The following is a 21,143-nucleotide window of genomic DNA, read 5'->3' on the forward strand; positions in this document are numbered from 1 at the left end:
ATGTGTTGCCAAGGAGTGCATGCATGTGTGGAAGCAAGAGGAGAACAATTTGAACATTTGTCATGAGTTTCTGAATTGATTAAAGTTGCAACACTTGCTACCAAGCTGACAATATCTAACAGATGTTTAATTATGTTCTTTCATTAATAACTAAAAAGTAAGGATTTTCGGACATATGTTTATATTAACTTTTTTTCTTGTTTTGGTGTAATGCAACATGCCACCAAGGTTTGTCAAAGTATTTCTGAAACACCCTGTATACTCTGCGTAGATGATTAGCTTATTGGGGAGATCTGAGAATGAAGTTCAAGAAGCATTTCACAAACTAAACTAGATTGCTATAGGATGATCATTTGAATAAGGAAAAAAACTAAATTAGTAAACCGCAATTTATAATAACCAAAAAAACTTTTGAAAAACTTTGTGAATTTCAATATGTGGGCTGTAATGTTATGTATAAAAATTCGCAAATCATTAAATATAAACTTCGTGGATTTTGGCCAGTGGTCATCAGCACTCGCTGAAATGGATAAAGGGTAACGAATGTATCGTAATATGCACCATCGTGGAGAAGGAAAGGCAGAAAGCATACCTGCCAACAGCCACGGATGCATGCTAGTGCAATGACTTATCCGCGGGTAAGAAACGCTAGCCCGAGGGTGCACTGTGTTGATGACCGCTGATTTAGGCAGTCTTGTAGTACTACATAATATTCATTGAAATACAAAGGGAGGAAAAAATATATAAAAATTCATAAAGTAGTTTTGAATGCAGATATTGTTACACAGTCTGACCACATAACATGAATTGAATCTTCAGCGATAAGATTTCGTCATTTTGACTACTATAGTTAGTGTAAGTTTGATAGTGTTTTGCTGACAATTTGACGAGAACGTGGGAAGGTATGGGGTGGATAGAAGAGGGATTGAAAAAGACAAGAAAACACCATTTCTTGAGATAGGGAGGGGGATACAGATTTGGTTGTTAGACAAATGTACAGCATGTAAATTAAATAACTGCCACATTGCATGTAGCTGATGTAATGTTTCCTTTGTTAGGTATTAAAATGATGTGTTAATGCATAACATTTCCATAAATTACTTTACACATATGAATTTGATAGCTTGCACACAAAACGGAATTAACTGCTGTTAATTCATGAGACCGAAGTGAAAGCATAGAAATTTTCCAGTTTATGGAATTTTGATGAACATATAAAAATACCACAGACAAATGTCTAAAATTCACAATAACCAAAGTTAAAAAATAACACACAGAAGTTTAATACTAAATTTATAGAATTTTGATGAACATATAAAAATACCAGAGACAAATTTCTAAAATTCACAATAACCAAAGTTAAAAAATAACACTCAAAAGTTTAATAATAATAATAATAATAATAATAATCCGTGGCGCTACAGCCCATGAAGGGCCCACACCGACCGGCTGCTGGCCTCACGCCCACATGTCGAAGCAGAGGTGGACGATCATCCAACCAGAATGGAGGTATCGTGTGGTTAGCACGATGATCCCCCCAGCCGTTATAGCTGGTTTTCGCAACCGGATTTCGCTACCTATCGTAGCTCCCCAAGTGCATCACGATGCTGGGTGGGCACCGGTCCCATACACTGGCCGAAATTTCATGAGAAAATTTCTTCTCCCATGAGGACTCGAACCAGCGCGCATTCCGTAACGCGAGTCCTAGGCAGGATGCCTTAGACCACGACGCCACTGCGCGGGACCAGAAGTTTAATACTTCACAAATAGTTTGCATTTTCTCAATTTTTTTTTTTAATATAATTTGAGTTCTGGTTTGTGAATAACAAAAAACCTTATACAAAATGTGCACTTAAGATTATCAATTTGGATACATTGGTCAATGAATGGCTAATCTATTGTCTATGTCAGAAAACTGGGTTCAGATTGTGGCAAGTACAAGTGGAATTTGTGGTTTACAAAGACGGTGTTTGTGCAGGTTTTCTAAGGATACTCCCATTTTCTTTTAACATAATTTCATTAATTCTCCACTAGCAATGCTCCACGAGAAGTGCCTGGTCATGCCAGTTAGAACTGTAACATACCCTCCATTACATACTAGTGGCTTCATATCTATCCAACCACTTGAGCTGAAAGTAGATTGAGAAAGAAAATAAATATATATCTTTTGTTATTTTGTAAATAAATTGAATCCCTTGTTCAAAATTTGTTTCTCATTTTATACGTGCTTTCTTTTAGTTATTTCATTTTATACACTCAGGTCTATCATCATACCTACTTGGGTAATTTAAAAAATAGACAAGGTGAACGTATTCAATATCTTTACATTACAGTATTATACCAATTTAAAATATACTAGAGTAAACCGATCAAACTTGCATAGATAGCACAGCAGGTCCTCTGAACATAAGATTTAATAATGTTTTCTACTGTCTCACAATGTAATTTTAATATAATAAAATACTGTATATTATTTGTAGCATAACCATTGATCAGATCACTGATTCTGTCATAAACTTTTTGGAATATGTAAGATAAGAACTTTCTTGTGTTAAATATTATTAACGTACCTTGTTAACATGTTTCAACCTACTTTCAGTCATCTTCGGAACTGGTCGTTGTTGGTCTTGGCGCCTCTTGTTTCCTGTGTGGGTGCGTTCGTAGTGTAGAGTCAAAGAGTGTATGTGTTTTGAAATTGAGTTGTGTGTTGAGAATATCGTTGGGGTGTGTTTTCGTGTGTCTGTATATTTCATATTGTTCTAGTGTGTTGAGTTTCTGGCTTTTTGGTTGGATGTGCAGTATTTCCATGTCTGTGTTGATGTCTCTGTAGGTGTGGTTGGCATTTGTGATGTGTTCTGCATATGTGGAGGTGTTTTGTAATTTTGTTATGGCTGTGATGTGTTCTTTATAATGTGTTTGAAATGATCTGCCTGTCTGTCCTATGTAGAAGTTGTTGCAGGTGTTACATTTGAGTTTGTATACGCCTGTATGGTTGTATTTGTTTGTTTGTGGTGTTTGTGTGTTGAGATGTTTTTGTAGAGTGTTATTTGTTCTGTAACAAGGTACGTTAATCATATTTAACACACGAAAGTTCTTGTCTTACATATTCCGAAGTGATACAGTGTTAAAAGTTGTGTAATCAAGATGTATAAAATTTTTCTTTAAACATCAGAAGGAAAGGGCGAATATGTAGGAAACCGACATTGTAGAAAGCATTGAAGCAACACACATCACCTCTCCATTAATCAAGTGAGTGCCACGAAGCTCGTGAATATAAAATCTACAATCCCTATCCATATCTATAATCTAGCTACAAGTGACTTAAATCACCCACTGACAGCTGTTAAAACTGTAAATTGACTATTGGTTCGTGTTTCGTGACTTATTTATGTTAGTTTCACAACTGTACACAGTTATGCACTTTTACAAAAATATAGAGCTTGCAAAAACTATTTCTTTCTGGATAAAATGTTACAATTAGAACAAAACATTATTAGACTTTTTTGTTCAGTAAACTATGCTGTACCACCTTTGTAAGTTTGGCAGTTTTTATCATTTACACCCTGTATGCGTATATGAAGTGACTCATTTACCATGTAACTCAATCATTATTTTTAAAGATGCTGATTGTTATCATATATTATGGAATGGAAAAATGGTGACTGAATAATGGCAGGAGAAGCCAAAGTACTCGAAAATCTACTCATAATTGAATCGTGAATTGCAAAAGTCACATTTTTTCTCAAATTCAGTTTTTCATGTGGTTGTAATATTCATACAAGGCCTTTCGAGTAGTGCAGAAATCCAGTGCTCAATGTACATTTCACAGCGGCAACAAGTTGCAGTCAACTTCAGGATTATGAATTGAGTGGAATATTATGTGTGTATAGTGTATGTATCTTTGATTACATAATACAGTGAAACCTGTTCAAATTGGAACCTGAATAATCCGGAATCCTGTCTCTTTCGGAACAATTTATTGGTCCCGGCGAAATTCGTATGTATTATATGCAATTTTTCCTGAATAAAACGGAAACTGTCCAACGCGGAAACGGAAACTGCCTGCTACTGTTCAAAACGGAAATAATATTTTGGGCACACTTTATTTTGTAACTATATTTTGAAGCAGTGTGTAATTTCAAGGAATATACGAAATATATAGGTCACTAAGATAAAAACAAGTTTTCTTTGCAAAATTTTAGAGGGTACGAGGGTGTGATGGCCTGTCTGTCATAAATTTTATTACCCTGATGACTAGGCAGACGAGTCCCTTCAGAGATTTGCAATGCTTCACACCCGTACACTGTCGTAGCTAGACAGAGCGCAAGTGTAGTGATTTCCTGGTAAAAAAAAAAGTTGCGTAAAATGTAGCATTAACATTAAGTGATGAAGTAAAAGTTATCGAGTTAAAGGAAAATTAGAAACGAAGTGTATGTGAAATAATGTTTAAGTTCAGAAAACTCACGTGTGACACTTTAAAGAGTGAGTGGCTTGCTGCCAATATTGGTGACATAAAAGGAACCAGAAAACAACTGTTTATGTGGAAATAAATAAACTGTTGTGTGTGTGGTTCTTCATGACCTTTCAAAGAACATGTCAATTTCTAAATCTATTCTGCAAATCAAGCCATTGTACTGGAAAAGAAATTACATAAAGCAGAATTCAAAGCTTCTAATGGATGGCTTCTAGTCCAATTATTAATAATGTGCAGTCATATACAATACAGTAGGCCTATTATAGTATAGTTTTGGATATTAAATTGAATGAGATTAGTAAACTTTAGTAGTGTTTAATGACTAATGAGTGAGTTACGATACTATTTTCATCAAGATGATTCACCAAAAAAATAAGCAACAGAAGGCTGATTTAATGTGAGTAGTGTTAAATGGAATATTTTGTAGTCCTTGCAGTTTTTCATGTATACGAATGATAAAATATTCCATTTTAATGTAACACTTGAATAATACGGAAACCTGTCCACAGCGGAAAAAAAATTAGGACCATGTCACTTCCGCCTTGAACAGGTTTCACTGTAGAAGCATATACAAGATGAATAATTTGAATAATTTCGAGGGAAAAATTGTTCCGGAGCAGGGTATCGAACCCGGGACCTTTGGTTTAACGTACCAACGCTCTACCACTGAGCTACCCGGGAACTCTAACCGACACCGATCCAATTTTTCCCTCTATATCCACAGACCTCAAAGTGGGCTGACAACCGTCAAGCAACCAACTTCGAGTGCACACTAACTCCGTGTGACTTAAATTGTGGTTTTCTGTTAACGACGTGTATTATGCAAATCAAGATTTCAGGTATAACTCCCTGTAAAGTTGATTTGAATAATTTCGAGGGAAAAATTGTTCCGGAGCCAGGTATCGAACCCGGGACCTTTGGTTTAACGTACCAACGCTCTTGATTTGCATATACAAGATGATTCGCTGATCCTTATGCAAGTTATTCTTGAGGTCATTCTGGATAGAAAAAACTGACAAGAACACGGGATCCAATCGACGATAACTAACCTAGTAGTTGATACAGCATAGTTAAATAACCAAGTAAAAAAAAAAACTTCGTAGAGGCATTGGGTACTTATTTTTTTAAATATATTTAAAGCATATATAATTCAGCTTAATTTTACTGAAGTCTTCTCAACAAAAAAAAAAAAAAAAAAGGACATGGATTTATCCGGGCAAATTTTGTGAGATTTCCGATAGACAAAACAATTGTTTGGTAAGATTTTTCGAGTACTTTGATTTCCCTTGCTATTTTCCTTCCATCATGTCTATATGCTTTCCGTATCATTATTCCATCGTTTCTGAATGAAGCCTGGTTGAATATGGACGTAAAGTAGAGAATTACTCTACTAGATCTAGCCAGAAGTGATGGGTGGATGGAGAGGAATGTATCTTCCTTTGTAGGTCTGCATTCCCTATACTTCTCCTTGCCAATTGCCAATGAAAAACATTTTTTTTTCCCCAACCATTTATTTCAACACACACTGTTGAAAATAATAATTCCATTACAACTAGATGAGCAGGATTGCTTGCAAAAACTTGCTGAAACAGGATAAGCTAGATACAGTAGTACCTGGAACACAATCTATAGCCACTTTTTGCCAGTGTTCGATTTGAAGGGGAAGATTGGGGGAATTGCCCTCTTCTGGATTCTTTTTCGCAATTTCTGCATTCCTGTCTTCATTCCCAACTGTTTCCCAATCTAAAAATATGTTTTAATATTATTGGGACCACACCAGACTGAACAGCGATATTTTTCCTGAAATTGCATTTCTAAAAACTAACTTTTATTTTCTGTGCGACAGCCAAAACATTTTGTCCTCTAGAGAAAATTTGCTACAGTGAGCTTGTTCTGAATATTGTGTGTAAATATCACCTGAATTTCAACATTTAAAAAAAAATGTTATCCTTTAATATAAAAATAATATATTAAAACATTTTAGACTGTCTTTTTTTAATAACTATGCCAGAAATCAACGAGCAAAGAATGCATAGAGTAGACACTAGCATTTTAATACCATTGGAAGGAGTGAAGCCGCTTTGATGACCTGACGCCATCTTGTTGCTACCAAAACATTGCAAAATAGCTATTACGTTATAGGAGATCTTATGATAATAAGAATTTCATATCGAAATTAGATCATTTATTAATTAAAACAACGATGCAACATCACAATCAACTGCCCATGTGCTAACCGGGAGCCCAATGTTTTGGTAGCATCCAGTGGCGGCCGGTGAGGCATTCTGGTAGTTGTGCCAAAAATGGGGGGGGGAAATGATTGCACGCAAATCACCCAAGTAAAAGATGATAATCACAGATCACGTTTACATTATGTTATATAAAACACATTAATATTAAACCAGGTATTTTACCAGGTGTGCAGTTAATAATGCACCTGGTAACAGTTACAATACCATTTCCGAAACTAATAAGGAAATATACAAATACAGATAATGCAAAACTTTCTCAGTATTGTTAAGTCAAATACAAGTAACTTTTTTAACTAGTAAAATTACTGGCAAAAACACACGAGATGAACAATGATATAGATAATAAATGAACACGTTTGCACTTTATTTAAACAGGCCGATGAATCCAAGGCAGCAGCCTGAATAACACATGTTCATGTCCTGCACAGATCTCATGTATTGTTAACAAAAGCATCAATACTAGCAACAGTGTAGCGATATTTAGTGGCCGCGAAATAAAACAAATATTACACAAAATTAACAAATAGTGTTACACAATATGAAAAAAAAAATCTTTCTAAAAAAAACCATGATTGACTATCTCTGCATTCAATATAATTAAATGGATAATAATGTACACATTCAAATCCAAGTTGTGTGCATTAGTTTTGAATTGGCAACATTACATTAAGATTTGGCGCGGAACTTTAACTTGTATTTTCGTGTAATTCTGGGCGTGATGGTTCCCTGAAAACGTCTTCAACAACCCTGCCATCTAGCGAAATTTCTGCATTACTGTACTCTAGCGGGCGGAATGTTAACTACTGAGTCAAATTGAATTCGGCTCAAAGTCTGCCATAAGAAATGCATATAAACTAGAATCAGTAGCCTTTTGTACAGTGTTATATGGAGGCAGATAGTGCCACACTGAACTGGCTCCATCGTTCGGAGAAACGCTGCAAGAGTGCGTCCCGATATGTGCGCGCGCTCGTTCAGATGAAATACGAATAAAATGTGTAGAAATAAACGATTACAACTCCTTTTTAGGATATTATTTTTTGTTTCTTTCATTGGTGGTGCCATGGCACACTGGCACTGCCCCAAAAGCCGCCCCTGGTAGCATCATAATTGCGACTGTCCACAAAAGTGGCTTCACCTCCAAGCTGTTCTTGTCTACTCTATGTATTCTGTGCTCGTTGCCAGAAATACCATACGTTTATTGTTTTTAATAAACGCCTGTTGCAATTGTTTCTACAATACACTGTTGTTTTTGATTTGTGAATTATCTAGTTCCTATTAAGACATAAGATAGGATAGAAAGAGTTATCATGGTACCAGAAATTCAAAATACCATGTCAAGTACCACAGTAATTAAAATGAACGTTCACAAGAAGAAATATAACAATAATAATACTGTACATAACTTTATAAAATTAACTTTAAAACCGAATGTGTTATAATTGATATAATTACTTTTAAAAATAAAAGAAAAACTAGCATGTTAAAGAGAAATTTTTCTCTCCCTTCATTTTTTTAAATTCAAACACTGTTTTTTTCCAATTGCAAGGGAAGTGGGGAGAGCAGCTTGATTGGGGGAGAAGCTATTGACAGAAGACGATGTAAATGCGAAAGGTTCTGAGGGTATCCCTCCAATGAGCCATCACATCTGGCTAATCCTGCTGTAATTTTGGTTTAATTGCTACGAGCATTATTCTGATATGATATGAGTGTATTTTTGTATATGAAACAAAAACTAGTGGAGTAGAACTTAAAAGTGCCACCAGACTTCACTCGTCGCAATTAGTTTACAAGATGTTAAATGAAAATTAATATTTATGGTTGCCTTACAGCGCAGATTGGTAATAAACAGTTTGAGGAACACGATGTTGAATATATGGAGAGAGGCCTGCTGTTCAGAAGTCCGTTGCTGGTCTCTTCTGCAGCCACTCCTGTATGTTGGGCAAGTTAAAAACCTTCTCTTTGAGAGCCTTCAAGGAAGGATATCGATCTAAAGATTCTTTGCCGAATATCAACTCGAAATTCTCCAACGATACAGCAAATACAAAGTCTGTCCACGTCAGCTGAAACAGTACCAGAATAGTATTATACCATGTACAAATTCTTTCATTTATTCTGTTTTCTGCTGTATTTGAGGTTCTCGGATTCAAACTCTACCAAGAGCGATACATTTTCATAGTTTTCCTTTTGGATTTTGAAGTGTAAGTTACAAGTTAATAATTTTTTAAAAGAATAAATGCAAACATAAGAATATGAGATTGAGTTATCTGATGATTCACATTAGAAGAGAAAGAGTTTTTTAATGATCACAACTGAACAGATATGATTTTTATATCTACATACCGCTCCCCCAACAGAATATCCTCTGTTCTCTGAAACGATTTTCTCAAACTTGTTGAGGTAGAAAGGAATCTTCTCTTTCATGAGGATTATCTTCTTCTCCTCTTTTCTGAATTGGTCAGGTTCCATTCGGTACTGGAACAATTCTGCAAGCATGAAGAATATATTAAAAAACTCTCTGCAGTACAATTCACATATATTTTGAATATGAAACTACAAAATAATAGTGCATTGTATTGAAGGTTCAAATCAAAAGGAATTCATTTTGATAACTCAATCAATCAAAATAAATATGTTTTTGCAAAAATTAATACCAATTTAGAGTTGAGAAATTCACCTGAACAAGGTGATGGGTCATAAAACAGCAGTCAAAAGGACTATGAGCGAAACAGCTGGTATCATTGAGTGAGGGTAAGTAACTTGCAATTTTATAATATATTTCTGTATGACTGGTGGATTTATGTTTACGAGCTTTGTGATATTCACATAATTTAAAAAAAACGAGTTATATTGGTAGGACAGCACTTGGTACATTTTATCAAGAACACATTCCATTGCAATAGCTTTCTGCACATTCATTGTTTGCTGCTGTTGTTCAAAGATTAAGTTGGATTAGTGAATTGGCAAGTGGTTGCTATCTGTCTCACAAATATTGAATATTCATTCACTGCAAACCCAGCTTCCTCCATGTTAGATGTGATCAGATATACTCTTTTTAAGAGTATTATACTCTTCTAGAGGTCCAAGTACTCTGTACTATTTTCTATCTGAAAATATCTGTAATTATTATATTCTTTTATTTATTTTTTACAACTTTTCACGTATTTTATAATTGAATGTGTTGTAATTTTTGAATTCCGAATACATTGCACAGAATGTAGTTCAAAGCTAATCATAATCTAATTTAATGTATGAGTCATTCAGTTAATTTTATCGTTACTTTGTACAATAATATCAACTTTCGCTTCTGGATGCTTATTCTTTGGTCAGATGGTATTGGTCTTACGTATATGGGGTGTTTACAAATGATTGAAGCGGCTTCAGAAAATCACTATAGGATATTATTTAATATATGATCACAAAACTGTACAGTTGCAGGGAAAACTCACCAAGTATATATATATATTTACATATTATACTGTAGATGCTCGATATGTGCCCCTCTAGCGACTGTACACACATCAACTCTGTAATAAAGTTCGTTCCACACTCGATGTAGCATGTTTGTCAATTTCAGCAAAGACGTTAATGATGCAAACCCAGAATTTGGGCAGCAGATGTGGAAAATGATATCACAAATGCTGAATCCTTCACATACCCCCACACCAGTAGCAGCCCGCGGTTACAAAGGTTGGCAGTTCTGCATGAAAAATAGTGTATTTAGCAAACGCATGCTGTTTATTGCATCTAAATCAGGTAACGCGTGTAATTACAGCCCCTTCTCGAAGTTGACTGTGCACCCGAAATTGTACTGCAACATTCCGTGCGCTACACCTCTCCCACCTGATACAACTAGTCACGTAGTGGAGATGTGCCCCATATGTTTTTCTAGTTTTTAAGTCAAATTAACTAAATCCTTCACTCCGGTCTTTGTCCATGTATTTTCTCCTTTAAACAGAATACACGGGTGGGGGAGAAAGTGTTTTCATGAGCGCAGCAAAAAACCAATCGTTTCCATTACACATTTCGGTATTAAAATGACTAGTAGGCTACATGATTTCCTCGACTTTTTCCAGAAATTTCAATATTTAAATTTTGTGTAGGACGTCCTTAATTTCTTAAGTTAACAAGCAATTTCTCATTTAATTTCGAAAAGGGTTGGTCGATTAGGTTTTCATTTCATTCATTTTCAATATAAAATATTTCCTTAGACACACTGACTAATCACATCACACCACCCACAGTACTATAGTACACTGGAACTGTAATGATATACAGTAGTCCAGAAGCCTGTGTGTTCTAAGGCAGGTCATAAAGAGATGAGGGTGTTGGCGGTTCTTTTGTACATTCGGAGAGAGCTGCTTCGGTTGCAGCTCTAATGCAGTCTTATGGGACGGTGAAGAAAACCAGTTTTCTGCTGCCGACTACCCTACGTTGAGCTTCAGGAACTGCCGATCACAGATCCGAAAAGTATACTACAGCTAAAATTCTCGAGCAGTTGAAGGCTCCTACAGACAGTAAAATCTCGAATCGAAGGAGAATGAATTGGAAAAATAAATGAAACAATGAACTAGATTACATAAAAGCACGTTTTACATTTTTAATTTCTTCAGGTCCATTTAAATGGCGGTTCTGCAGTTCTTATTGTAGAGCCGCCCCTGCCCCACACAAAAAAAGATCACAAGGGGCTAAGTTGGGAGAACGTGGAGGCCATGATAGCAGTTCGTGAAAATAATTCCCATTACAACCAATCCCTCGGTTTTGTAGTGTAGTGTTTAAGAAGTCACGAACGCGAAACAGGATCTTATGCGCTCAACTGTTTCTTCACGCACAGGAGTACGACACGTTGACGTCCTTTTATCTTTTTTTTTTTGTGAAGAAATTTCTGGTCATCCTATAATAAGAAAGAGTTGAGAACTTTATGCTCAAAAGAAAAGTATTATCTTTTATTTAAATTCGTGTTCAGTATATTTCCATTAGGGAAAAACATTAATTTCCTTTAATAATTTTAAAATAAAATATATCAATCATTGTGGTAATAAGTGATACAGACAGGTCCATATTTACACAGGCAAATTCGTAGAAGCGGAAAACTTTTAGGAAAAGAAAAAATCGAACTGAAAAGTGTTCTATATTTTTCTACTTCGCAGATGCTTGCATTAGATAGTAGCATACTGCATGTTAAATTGTTACATGCCAACTTATTTTTTTTTTTTTAATGGCAGTTTAACTGTTAAATGTCTCCTATTTGGATAAGTTAGTTGGTGGCGGGGAGGCGGAAATTTTTTTCTCGTCCATGGGCGGAGAACTACCTAAATATAGGGCTGGATATAGACCTAAGTATATGTCTCAATATGGAAAATAAAGTAATAATATTACGCAAATTACTGATTTGTTTATTCACTATTGTGTCGAAAATTCAGTGTCGATACATGTGTTCCTACTTCACCTCCGTAAAAATCTGGCAACCCTATAAGCCACCGGCGTAGATCAGTCGGTTAAGGCCTGCCGATCCAGACTTGCGTTCTGCGGGGGGTTCGATTCCCGCATTTGCTGTTCGGTTTTTTTCGAGGTTTACCCCAACCGTAAGGCAAATGTCAGGTAATCTATGGCGAATCCTCGGCCTCATCTTGCTAAATATCTCATTATCACCAATCCCATCGACCCTAAATAACCTCGTAGTTGATACAGTGTCGTTAAATAAGCAAGTGAAGTGAAGCAACCCTATATATAACGTTATTGAACAGTAACTTGAGTACCACCCTGTTTTTTTAATATGGGCATACAGACTAGCATAAAACAAGATTTGCACAACGTGCAATAGAGGTCGTATCTGTTCTTCAATGGTTTTATAAACATAAACACGGTAGTAACCAACCTGTCGCCGCCATTAAAGTTCCAAATTAGTATTTCCAACCTGTCGCCTTTATTGATTGCTAATTTTTGTTTTAACTTCACATTGACTTGATGATGTTATAAAGTCACTGTATTTGTCTGAAGAATTAAATCTGTTCATATTAGAGTGATGGACTACAATGCTGCTACTCGACTAGTCGGAAGTGATAATTTCATAGGAATCTTAATGGCGGCGACAGGTTGATGACCACATAGTGTTTTATAAAGTCACCGTAACTTTCTGACTCTTTTAATGTCATTCCCTCACTACACATCAATTGGAAGAGCTCGAAGGGAAGCGTGGCTGACAGACGGCAGGTTTGACTCTCATAGTTCCGGCGTCTCGTGCGTTTACAATATACATATGGTTGACCTTGGTTGGAATTTTACAAAAATAAAACGTGAGTGGACGAGAGCTGTCAAAATAATTTCCAGTTTGTGCAGTTATGTTAAAACCATCGTGTTTGCCGATACGATAACTCCAGGCCCAATTCTACCTAATTCTGCATTCTACATTGTGGTAAGTACGACGGTTCTCTATCTTTATTTTATTCTTACCAATGAAGTGTTTTCATGTGGTCTTTGCTGTTAACTTACAATTTAAGGAGTAGTAAGTACGGAAGTTTTGCAGCGTATTAAGTTAAAATCACAGCATAAAAATAAATAAATTTTTACATTCAGTGAATGATGCTTGTCGGAAGATTGACTTACCGGTAGTTACCAGAATTAAAAAAAAAATACTAAAAGAAAGAAATGACAAAACGTTATGAATCTCCTTGGTTGCGGGTGAAACGTCTTTATTTTTGGTATCTAAAGTACGTACACAAATTTTAGATCTTGTTCGTATCGCAGCCTATCACATAGACTACATTATAAATACAACCAAACTTGTTAATACAATTTGGAACAGCTATGGTGATCCACGGTATTCTATACTTACGCCAAATTTAATTAAAATATCTGTACATTATATTTGATAATGTGTGTGCCTTGGACCTCTATTGCGAGAAGGTGACGGCCTATGCTTACCAATACCTTTATAATATTTGTATGGTATTTTTAATGCAGGGCAAATATTTGTATATTTTAAGGAAACCCTCTTCTTTTATTCACTGATTTATAGGACTATGAATCACTAGATTCCTTATAACATTGTCTTTCTTTTACATTCTTAACATTCATAGTTTGCATATTTACAGTTGATTTAGATCCATTATTATTTATAGCTACTACATCTTGTAAAACTGATTGTATTTCCTTTTTTAATTATCTGTATTCTCGTACTCCAAAAAAGATCATAACTGATATCGCTAGACTGAAATAGTATAATATACAGGGTGTTTAAAAATACACGGAAAAATTTCATGATTGGTTTCCACACATGTAGAGGATAAAAGAGGTTATATAAACATGGATCCGGAAATTGATAATTATTGAGATATCAATCAAGTATTTTATTTTATTATTTTTATTTTATTGGGTTATTTTACGACGCTGTATCAACATCTAGGCTATTTAGCGTCTGAATGATATGAAGGTGATAATGCCGGTGAAATGAGTCCGGGGTCCAGCACCGAAAGTTACCCAGCATTTGCTCATATTGGGTTGAGGGAAAACCCCGGAAAAAACCTCAACCAGGTAACTTGCCCCGACCGGGATTCGAACCCGGGCCACCTGGTTTCGCAGCCAGACGCGCTGACCGTTACTCCACAGGTGTGGACCTCAAGTATTTTATGTTAGTACGTTACTACGTCCAGTTTAGTTTTAAAATGATGCACCATGTTCAGTACCTTACAAGAGGTGTTCGAAATGCCCACCCTCTGCCATACTGCAGGCTTCTGCTCGTCTCTCATTGAGGTACGAACGCGCTTAAAAATGCCTGGTTTGTACGTATTGTTTGACAACCCCACACTATTCTTGCATGAAGTATTGCTTCATCTTCACAGCAGTTAAGTATACCAACCCCATACAAAACAGTCCAACGGGTTTAGATCAGGTGAGCGTAGAGGCCAAGCAATTGGTCCACCTCCACCTGCCCAGTGATCAGGATAACGTTCATCTAGGTGTTCACGGCCATTAAGACTAACATGTGCTACATGTACTGTACTAAGTTCATTTTGTACCATTAATTTGTAGTACTAAAATATTATTTCAGTGTCTAATATCTCAATAATTATCCATTTCTGGACCTATGTTTATGTAACTTTTTTTTTATCGTCTACATGTGTAGAATCCAACCCTGATATTTTGTCGTGTATTTTTGAAACACACTGTATTTGCCGTAATTCACGTAAGACTATGGACATTGCGATACTATCGATATAAGTAGGTATCGATATTTTACTTACAATACCGACTGCAATAAAATAAAATGAGAAGATTAAAAGAGGGGCGACCAATATTAAGGATAGGGAAAGGAGAGGAAGGCGACTAAAGCGATTTAGAAGATAATATGAAGTTAAAGTGACCTTAATATAACTAACAAGCAAATATTCTCAAGGAGGCAGATAAAAAAGTTATTTTTTTTTCTTCCATCACGTTAATAATGTCGAAACAAGTGCTTATACAAATTTTGGGCAATTACGAGGGCCGTGAAGAAAGTAAGTTTCCCTGGGGCCGTTTACAGAAAGAAAATACATTTTAATGGAAAGATTTATTGGAACAGATTGTTGAGCTATTTTTCAACATGTTCCCCAACGGAATTGAGACATTTGTCATACAATGGGATCAATTTTCGTATCCTTGTGTTGTAGAAGTCTGCTGCCTGGGATCGAAACTAGTGTGTGACAGTCGTCTGCACACGCCTATTGTTTCCACGGTATGACAGTTATCTCAATTCTGGTGGGGAATATGTTGAAAAATGACTCAACAGTGGCGTATACTGGTTAAAGGGTTTGGGCTACCGCTGACCCTATTATTACACAAAATATATCTAACAATTACTTTAATTTAAATTACTATGGTAAAACTAATAATACAAAATTATTACATTATGTTATATTATAAACTTTTTCTTTTGTAATTTCCTTGGGCTACCGCCGGTAGCCCGCAAAATACGCCCCTGCAACAATTGATGCATCTGTTCCAATAAATCTTTCCACGAGATTGTTTCCTTTCTGTAAACGGCCCCAGGGAAACTTGTTTTTACGGCCCTCGTAATTGCGCTCGAGTGGCCAAAATATGTATAAGCACTTGTTTTGACATTATTGACATGGTGGTCTACCCCCATGAGAATGTATGCTTACAAAGAAGACAACTGGAGGCACCTTGCTTGAGGTCGGTGAGTGTGTCGACAAGCATGTCGCACTGCAGGCTCTCCCACTCGTCGCGTCCCGCCAGGCCGTGCTGCCGCGCCAGGTAGCGCGCGATGGCGTTGGACTGCCCCATGAGCTTGCCATCTATCTCCAGCACCGGCAGCATTCCGAACGGCATCCCTGTCCGGTATAACCATAATTGATCAGAACCAAGCACATACATAATATATATATACATACCTTTACAGATTACGATGGCGATAGTTCGAAAGCGGAACAAAGGCAAAATGAAAACTGTGCTCAGACATTTTCTTTTTACTTCTTCCCCTCTTCTACCCATGCTTATTGCTCTGCCTTTACGCTCATCTCTTTTTTTACAGATTATTTCCTTTCCATTTTCTTCGTTTACATTTCCTCCTTTTCTATTCTTGTCCATGTATTCCTTTTCACCCCCATTTTTCATCTTTTATTGTTTTACCTTCCCATTCATTCATCCCCCTTTTCTATGTCCATGTGTTGTTCTTCGCTTTACTTTCTCTTTTCTTTTATTTTTCGATCGTTCGTTTTCCACACGTACTTCTTGGTCTTTTCTTCTTTCTATTGACTTTTATATTATCCCTACACTTTTTTCACCTTTCCTTCTGTTTGCATCTCTCAGTTCTCCATTTTTTCAAACTTATTATCTTTCATTTCTCATGGTCCTTGCTCTTCCTATGCCCTTCACACTTTTTCTGTATCAGTTTTGTTGCATTTTATTTTTACCATATTCTTCCTCTTTTTCTTTGCTTTTCTTAATTTTTCTTTTCTTCTTTTTCTTTTCTATTTTTCCTTTTTCTTCTCTATTCTCCTTCTCTTTTTCTTTTTCTCGTCTTTCCTTTTTCGCTCTTTTTCTCCTTTTCTCATCTTTTTCTTTTTCATCTTTTTCCTTTTTCTCTTTGTCCTTTTCTTCTCATTTTCCTTTTCTTCTCTTTTCCTTTTCTTCTCTTTTCTTTCTCTTTTTCCTTTTCCTTTTCTTTCTTTTTCCTTTTCCTTTTCTCTCTTTTTCCTTCTCCTTTTCTCTCTTTTTCCTTTTCTTCTCTTTTTTCTTTCCTCTCTTTTCTTTTTCTTCTCTTTACCTTTTCTCTTTTTTTCCTTTTCTTCACTTTTTCTTTCTTTCCTTTTCTTCGCTTTCCCTTTCCTTTTATTTCTCTTCCTCCCTTATTTTTCCTTTCCCGCTCTTTTTTTCTGCTCTTCCTATTCATTCTTTTTTTCCCTATTTACATTTTTCTCTTGTTTGCCTTCTCTCCTTTTTACATTTCCTCTGTTTATGTTTTCTTCCTTTTTATTTTCTCTTCTTTCTTTTGTTTTATTCCTCTCCATACTCTTCTTTATTTTTTCTTTTCCTTCCTAATTTTTCAGTTTTCTTTCACATTTGTTTCTTCCTCTAAACCATACTTATATTTTCTTATTCTTTATCTCTATTCTCTTCCTTCCCACTCTTCTTTCTTTTCATCTTAGTTCTCCTTCATCTCACGTTTTTATCTCCGCTTTTGTTTCTATTTCGTGCCCTAACCATAAAGTGTGGCTTGTGACATGCCTGTGCAAGTAGTACAATTTAGCAAGACTCGGCTATAGCTCAGTCAGATGGATACCGGTATTTGATTCCGGACAGTCCTTTTCAGATTTTTTCTTTTGTGGATGTGACTGTTACGGAGCAAATTTTTTCGGATTCACCTACCATTTTTATTCCATCATTGCTGCATTATCGCTGAATAATCAGTCTTTAGATGAGAAGTGACAAAACAAATTATTATTCCATATCAGAATCGCAGAGTTCCAGTGAACTGAATACAAAGAGATCCTAAAATTGACAAAAGAAATCTTTGATACAGAGATTTCAGTTTCAGGAAAAGTGACTGTGATGTTGATTCTGTCCCATTACTTAAATTCGTCTGCCATTAACATAGTCTTATCTCAGAAGTTCTTCAATAAAATCACCTCCGAATTTCGTCTATAGCTGAAGAAGTCTGTGTAAATAAATTACCTATTACACAGTATATCAGTATAGGGCCTGATTTCGATTTCAGATTATTTAGTCTACATACACACATAGAGAATGTATGACAATTGGGACGCACTCACGTCTCTTGAGCTCGGGCCATTTGTCTTGTGGGATGCGTTCGTCCTCGTAGTCGATGCCGGCATACGCGAAGATGAAGCGGATGTGCTCCGCCTTGCCGCGCGCGTTGAAGTAGATCAGCTTGTACGACGGCGCCATCACCGCTCCTGCAAGAAGGAAACAACTCTGAGCTGACATGGCGTCCCTACAATAAACAGATCTCTCTGCCTGATGTGCGGACTGCAGTGTGGTGAAATATATATTTTCATATTTATTCATATTTTAAAATATTACTTGCTAATTTTGTCATATTTAGAGGCAGTTATTTATGGAGATCAATTTTATGATTCTGTTTTTTTTTTTATATTAACGGAGACTGTTTTATATTCATGGCAGAGAGTGATGGAAGTCGTGGAAAATACAGTTATTTTGTAACTGAAGTATTAGTTCAATATGAATATTCCTTTCCACTATCATAATTAGGCCTAATATTGAATGTTCATTGCATTGTGGGAAAAGTGTGGTGTGGTCAAGAAAAAGATTATTGACGACACGGATATAAATATTTCATAAGTGACGGCGTAGAAATCATTATTGTAAATTAACTTTTTATATTTTTTACGATAATACAGGGTAATCCGTTTGGGTATGAATAAAATAAAAACACCGTAAAACATTTAGGGGAGATTCGGGTAGTATCGGACAGTTAAGGATTGATTGGATTTAGGGCCTACAATTAATTTTGAATTGGATAATTAATATACCATAAAAGGAACATACTTATTTTTACTAAATGTGAATAACAAAACTATGCAATGGTAACTTTAACACATGAAATTTAAATTCAGAGTAATATTCTAAAATAGTGAAATCGAGAAGAGTGTCGGCTAGTATCGGACACACCCTAAACATTGTTATTTTTTCATTGTCTGTGATTAGAACAGTCAAACAAATTCACTTTTGCATTTTTTCTGTTATTTCATACCAATCACATTTGTAAAATTCTCTAGTTCATTCTGTGTTAGCACAGTTCTCATGTGCTGAACCCTGGCAGAAGTCACACTTGATCCAGCTTCCTGGAAGGCTTCTCCGCAAATGATACATTGTGTTTCCCCTTCAAAATGTTTTCCGTCCTTGGTTTTAGTTCTTGTTTCGACTTGTTAGCTCTTTCATTTTTCTTCAAAGCCTGTCTCCCTTCCAGCTGAGTTTTGTTAAGGGTTTGATGAGAATATTCCACTTCTGGCAGCTCGTCTCCTTCTCACATTAAGCCCTTGTTGAGCAGCTTCTGCCATTGGTGAAATCAGTTTAATGATGCGACTAAAATAGGGAGTCAGAAGTAGTGTGTTTGAGCTATATTTTGACGTTGACGTTGACGTTGATGCTGGATCAAGATGCTGATTGGGTGGTTTCAAGCATGAAGCATGTGTTATAGATCCAAAAGATGATTCCTTTAAGCTTGAGATTGGGAACAGCTGGAAAGAAGTGGACTGCTTGGCATTGCACAACGTAGGTACTGGCTTAGATGCTGAAGCTTCTTGTACTTCTGGAGGCTGAGGAATGTCCTCTACAGTTGTCTCAGGACCTTTAGATCCACCATTCCTGGACTCTTCAAGAAAACTTATCAGGGATATCAAGACCCTTCAGATGGCATATAGTCTAAGTTGGCGAAATGTTCCGGTTCATGAATGCCAGCACATTCGAACCCTTTCATTGCTAATCCAAGCGGCATACCCGTGAAAATCCAAAGTTGACCAGTTCTGCGACTTTATAGTCCATAATGCTTGAGGAACGATTTCTGGGCTTCCATCCAGAGCAAGCTTCATTATAGGCATTCTTGAAGGCCTTCATAACTCTCCTGTCTAATGGTTGAAGCCTGTGCGTTGTATGAATAGGGGGACCCAATATGTATTTTAAAAATTGTCCGATACTAGGTGATAAAGTTCTGTCCGATACTACCCGAATTACACCGTCATTATATTGGCACCCAAATTTAAACTATATAATAATTTTCATTGTAACTAATACACCAATCTATTATTTAAGAGTAACTTTACACTGTATTTAAGATATATTGTATCAATACTTAAAGTGCGAGAAAGGCAGACTACCAGACTTAAGTCGATACACAGAAACTAAACCACACAAACACAAAATAGCATCTGCAAAGTGTATTCGTCGAGCGAATGATTCCAACTGAAAGCAGTATTCAAATGTCGCATACAGAAACGTAACCATGTCACTCAGATACTACCATCTGGTGGTAGATGAAAGAAACATCACTGTCCGATATTACCCGATGTCCGATACTACCCAACTCTCTCCTGCTACTGAACTTTATTTGTTGAAACTTTGTACCACTTATTGTAAAAATCAGGGATAAACAAGTTCCGGGCGCCAGGTAGCCATGGCGACTAAAAATTATATGTGGCGCCTGAATTGTTTATTGAGTTTAAAATTTTTTAAGACTTCGATTTCTTTTATGTCACTCCAATATATATATATATATATATATATATATATATATATATATATATATATATATATATATATATATATTTAAAGAAAATAATCTGCCCTCAATGAGGGTGACAATAAAGATCCAGAATAATTTAGAAAGACAGGAATTGTTTAGTAAAAAATTCAGAGCAATGCAAACCCAACACAATCATCAATCGCCAAAATATAAATGGTAATGTAATATTTGGATTGAATCCTTAAGAATATTCAACAAAATTTTTTGAATTTCAAAAAATCGGAGTCCGAATGCTTTTAAAATATCACATGTGAATTTAGGAAGTGTGCCACGTGCACCAAACAAAAGACCAGAAACACTCCACTGACTAGTGGGAATGTTATATTTCTCACTTAGATAAGGGATGCAAGACTCATAAATGGATTTCTTCTCCTCATCAACGTGTTGTGCCTGCAGGGCATCCCTCTCAAGCCGGATTGTAGGATCAAGAACTAATCCCTTAGATTGAGTCCTGTGGATGGCTACAATATCTGCTCTTCTGTTCGAATCCAAGGATGAAACGCAGTGGATCTCCTCATGTACCTCCCATCCACGACGCTTGAGGACATCAGCAATACCGGTCCTGGCCTTATGGTGTCGATTGTTGCGCAGCATAATGTTAACGTATGCGGTTGTAGGAAGAAATTCGAATGTGTTTTTG

General features: G+C 36.1%; 2 protein-coding genes across 3 annotated transcripts in view; one reads left to right on the forward strand and one right to left on the reverse strand.

Annotated features, from left to right (window-relative positions):
• Positions 1–218: 218 nt before the first annotated feature.
• LOC138698370 (glutathione S-transferase-like) overlaps positions 219–21,143 on the reverse strand; it is a 92,826-nt gene continuing 71,901 nt past the window's right edge. The window contains exons 2-6 of one of the 2 annotated variants that reach the window (XR_011331847.1): positions 17,994–18,137; positions 15,885–16,052; positions 9,067–9,209; positions 8,554–8,786; positions 219–2,129 (exon numbers count right to left, since the gene is read on the reverse strand). Coding sequence is in view for 1 of the 2 variants with exons in the window: in XM_069824236.1 (XP_069680337.1) it covers positions 8,619–8,786; positions 9,067–9,209; positions 15,885–16,052; positions 17,994–18,129 (615 nt within the window). In the remaining variant the exon portion in view is untranslated. Of the gene's footprint in view, positions 8,787–9,066; positions 9,210–15,884; positions 16,053–17,993; positions 18,138–21,143 lie in introns of both variants that reach the window. The other variant, XM_069824236.1, reaches the window with a different exon arrangement.
• LOC138698368 (caspase-1-like) overlaps positions 12,968–21,143 on the forward strand; it is a 359,132-nt gene continuing 350,956 nt past the window's right edge. Inside the window, exon 1 of the mRNA XM_069824232.1 lies at positions 12,968–13,138. Coding sequence (XP_069680333.1) covers positions 12,983–13,138 — 156 coding nt within the window. The 5' untranslated portion in view covers positions 12,968–12,982. The remainder of the gene's footprint in view (positions 13,139–21,143) is intronic.

The sequence above is a fragment of the Periplaneta americana genome, chromosome 4 (assembly GCF_040183065.1).
Source record: "Periplaneta americana isolate PAMFEO1 chromosome 4, P.americana_PAMFEO1_priV1, whole genome shotgun sequence".
Taxonomy (NCBI): domain Eukaryota; kingdom Metazoa; phylum Arthropoda; class Insecta; order Blattodea; family Blattidae; genus Periplaneta; species Periplaneta americana.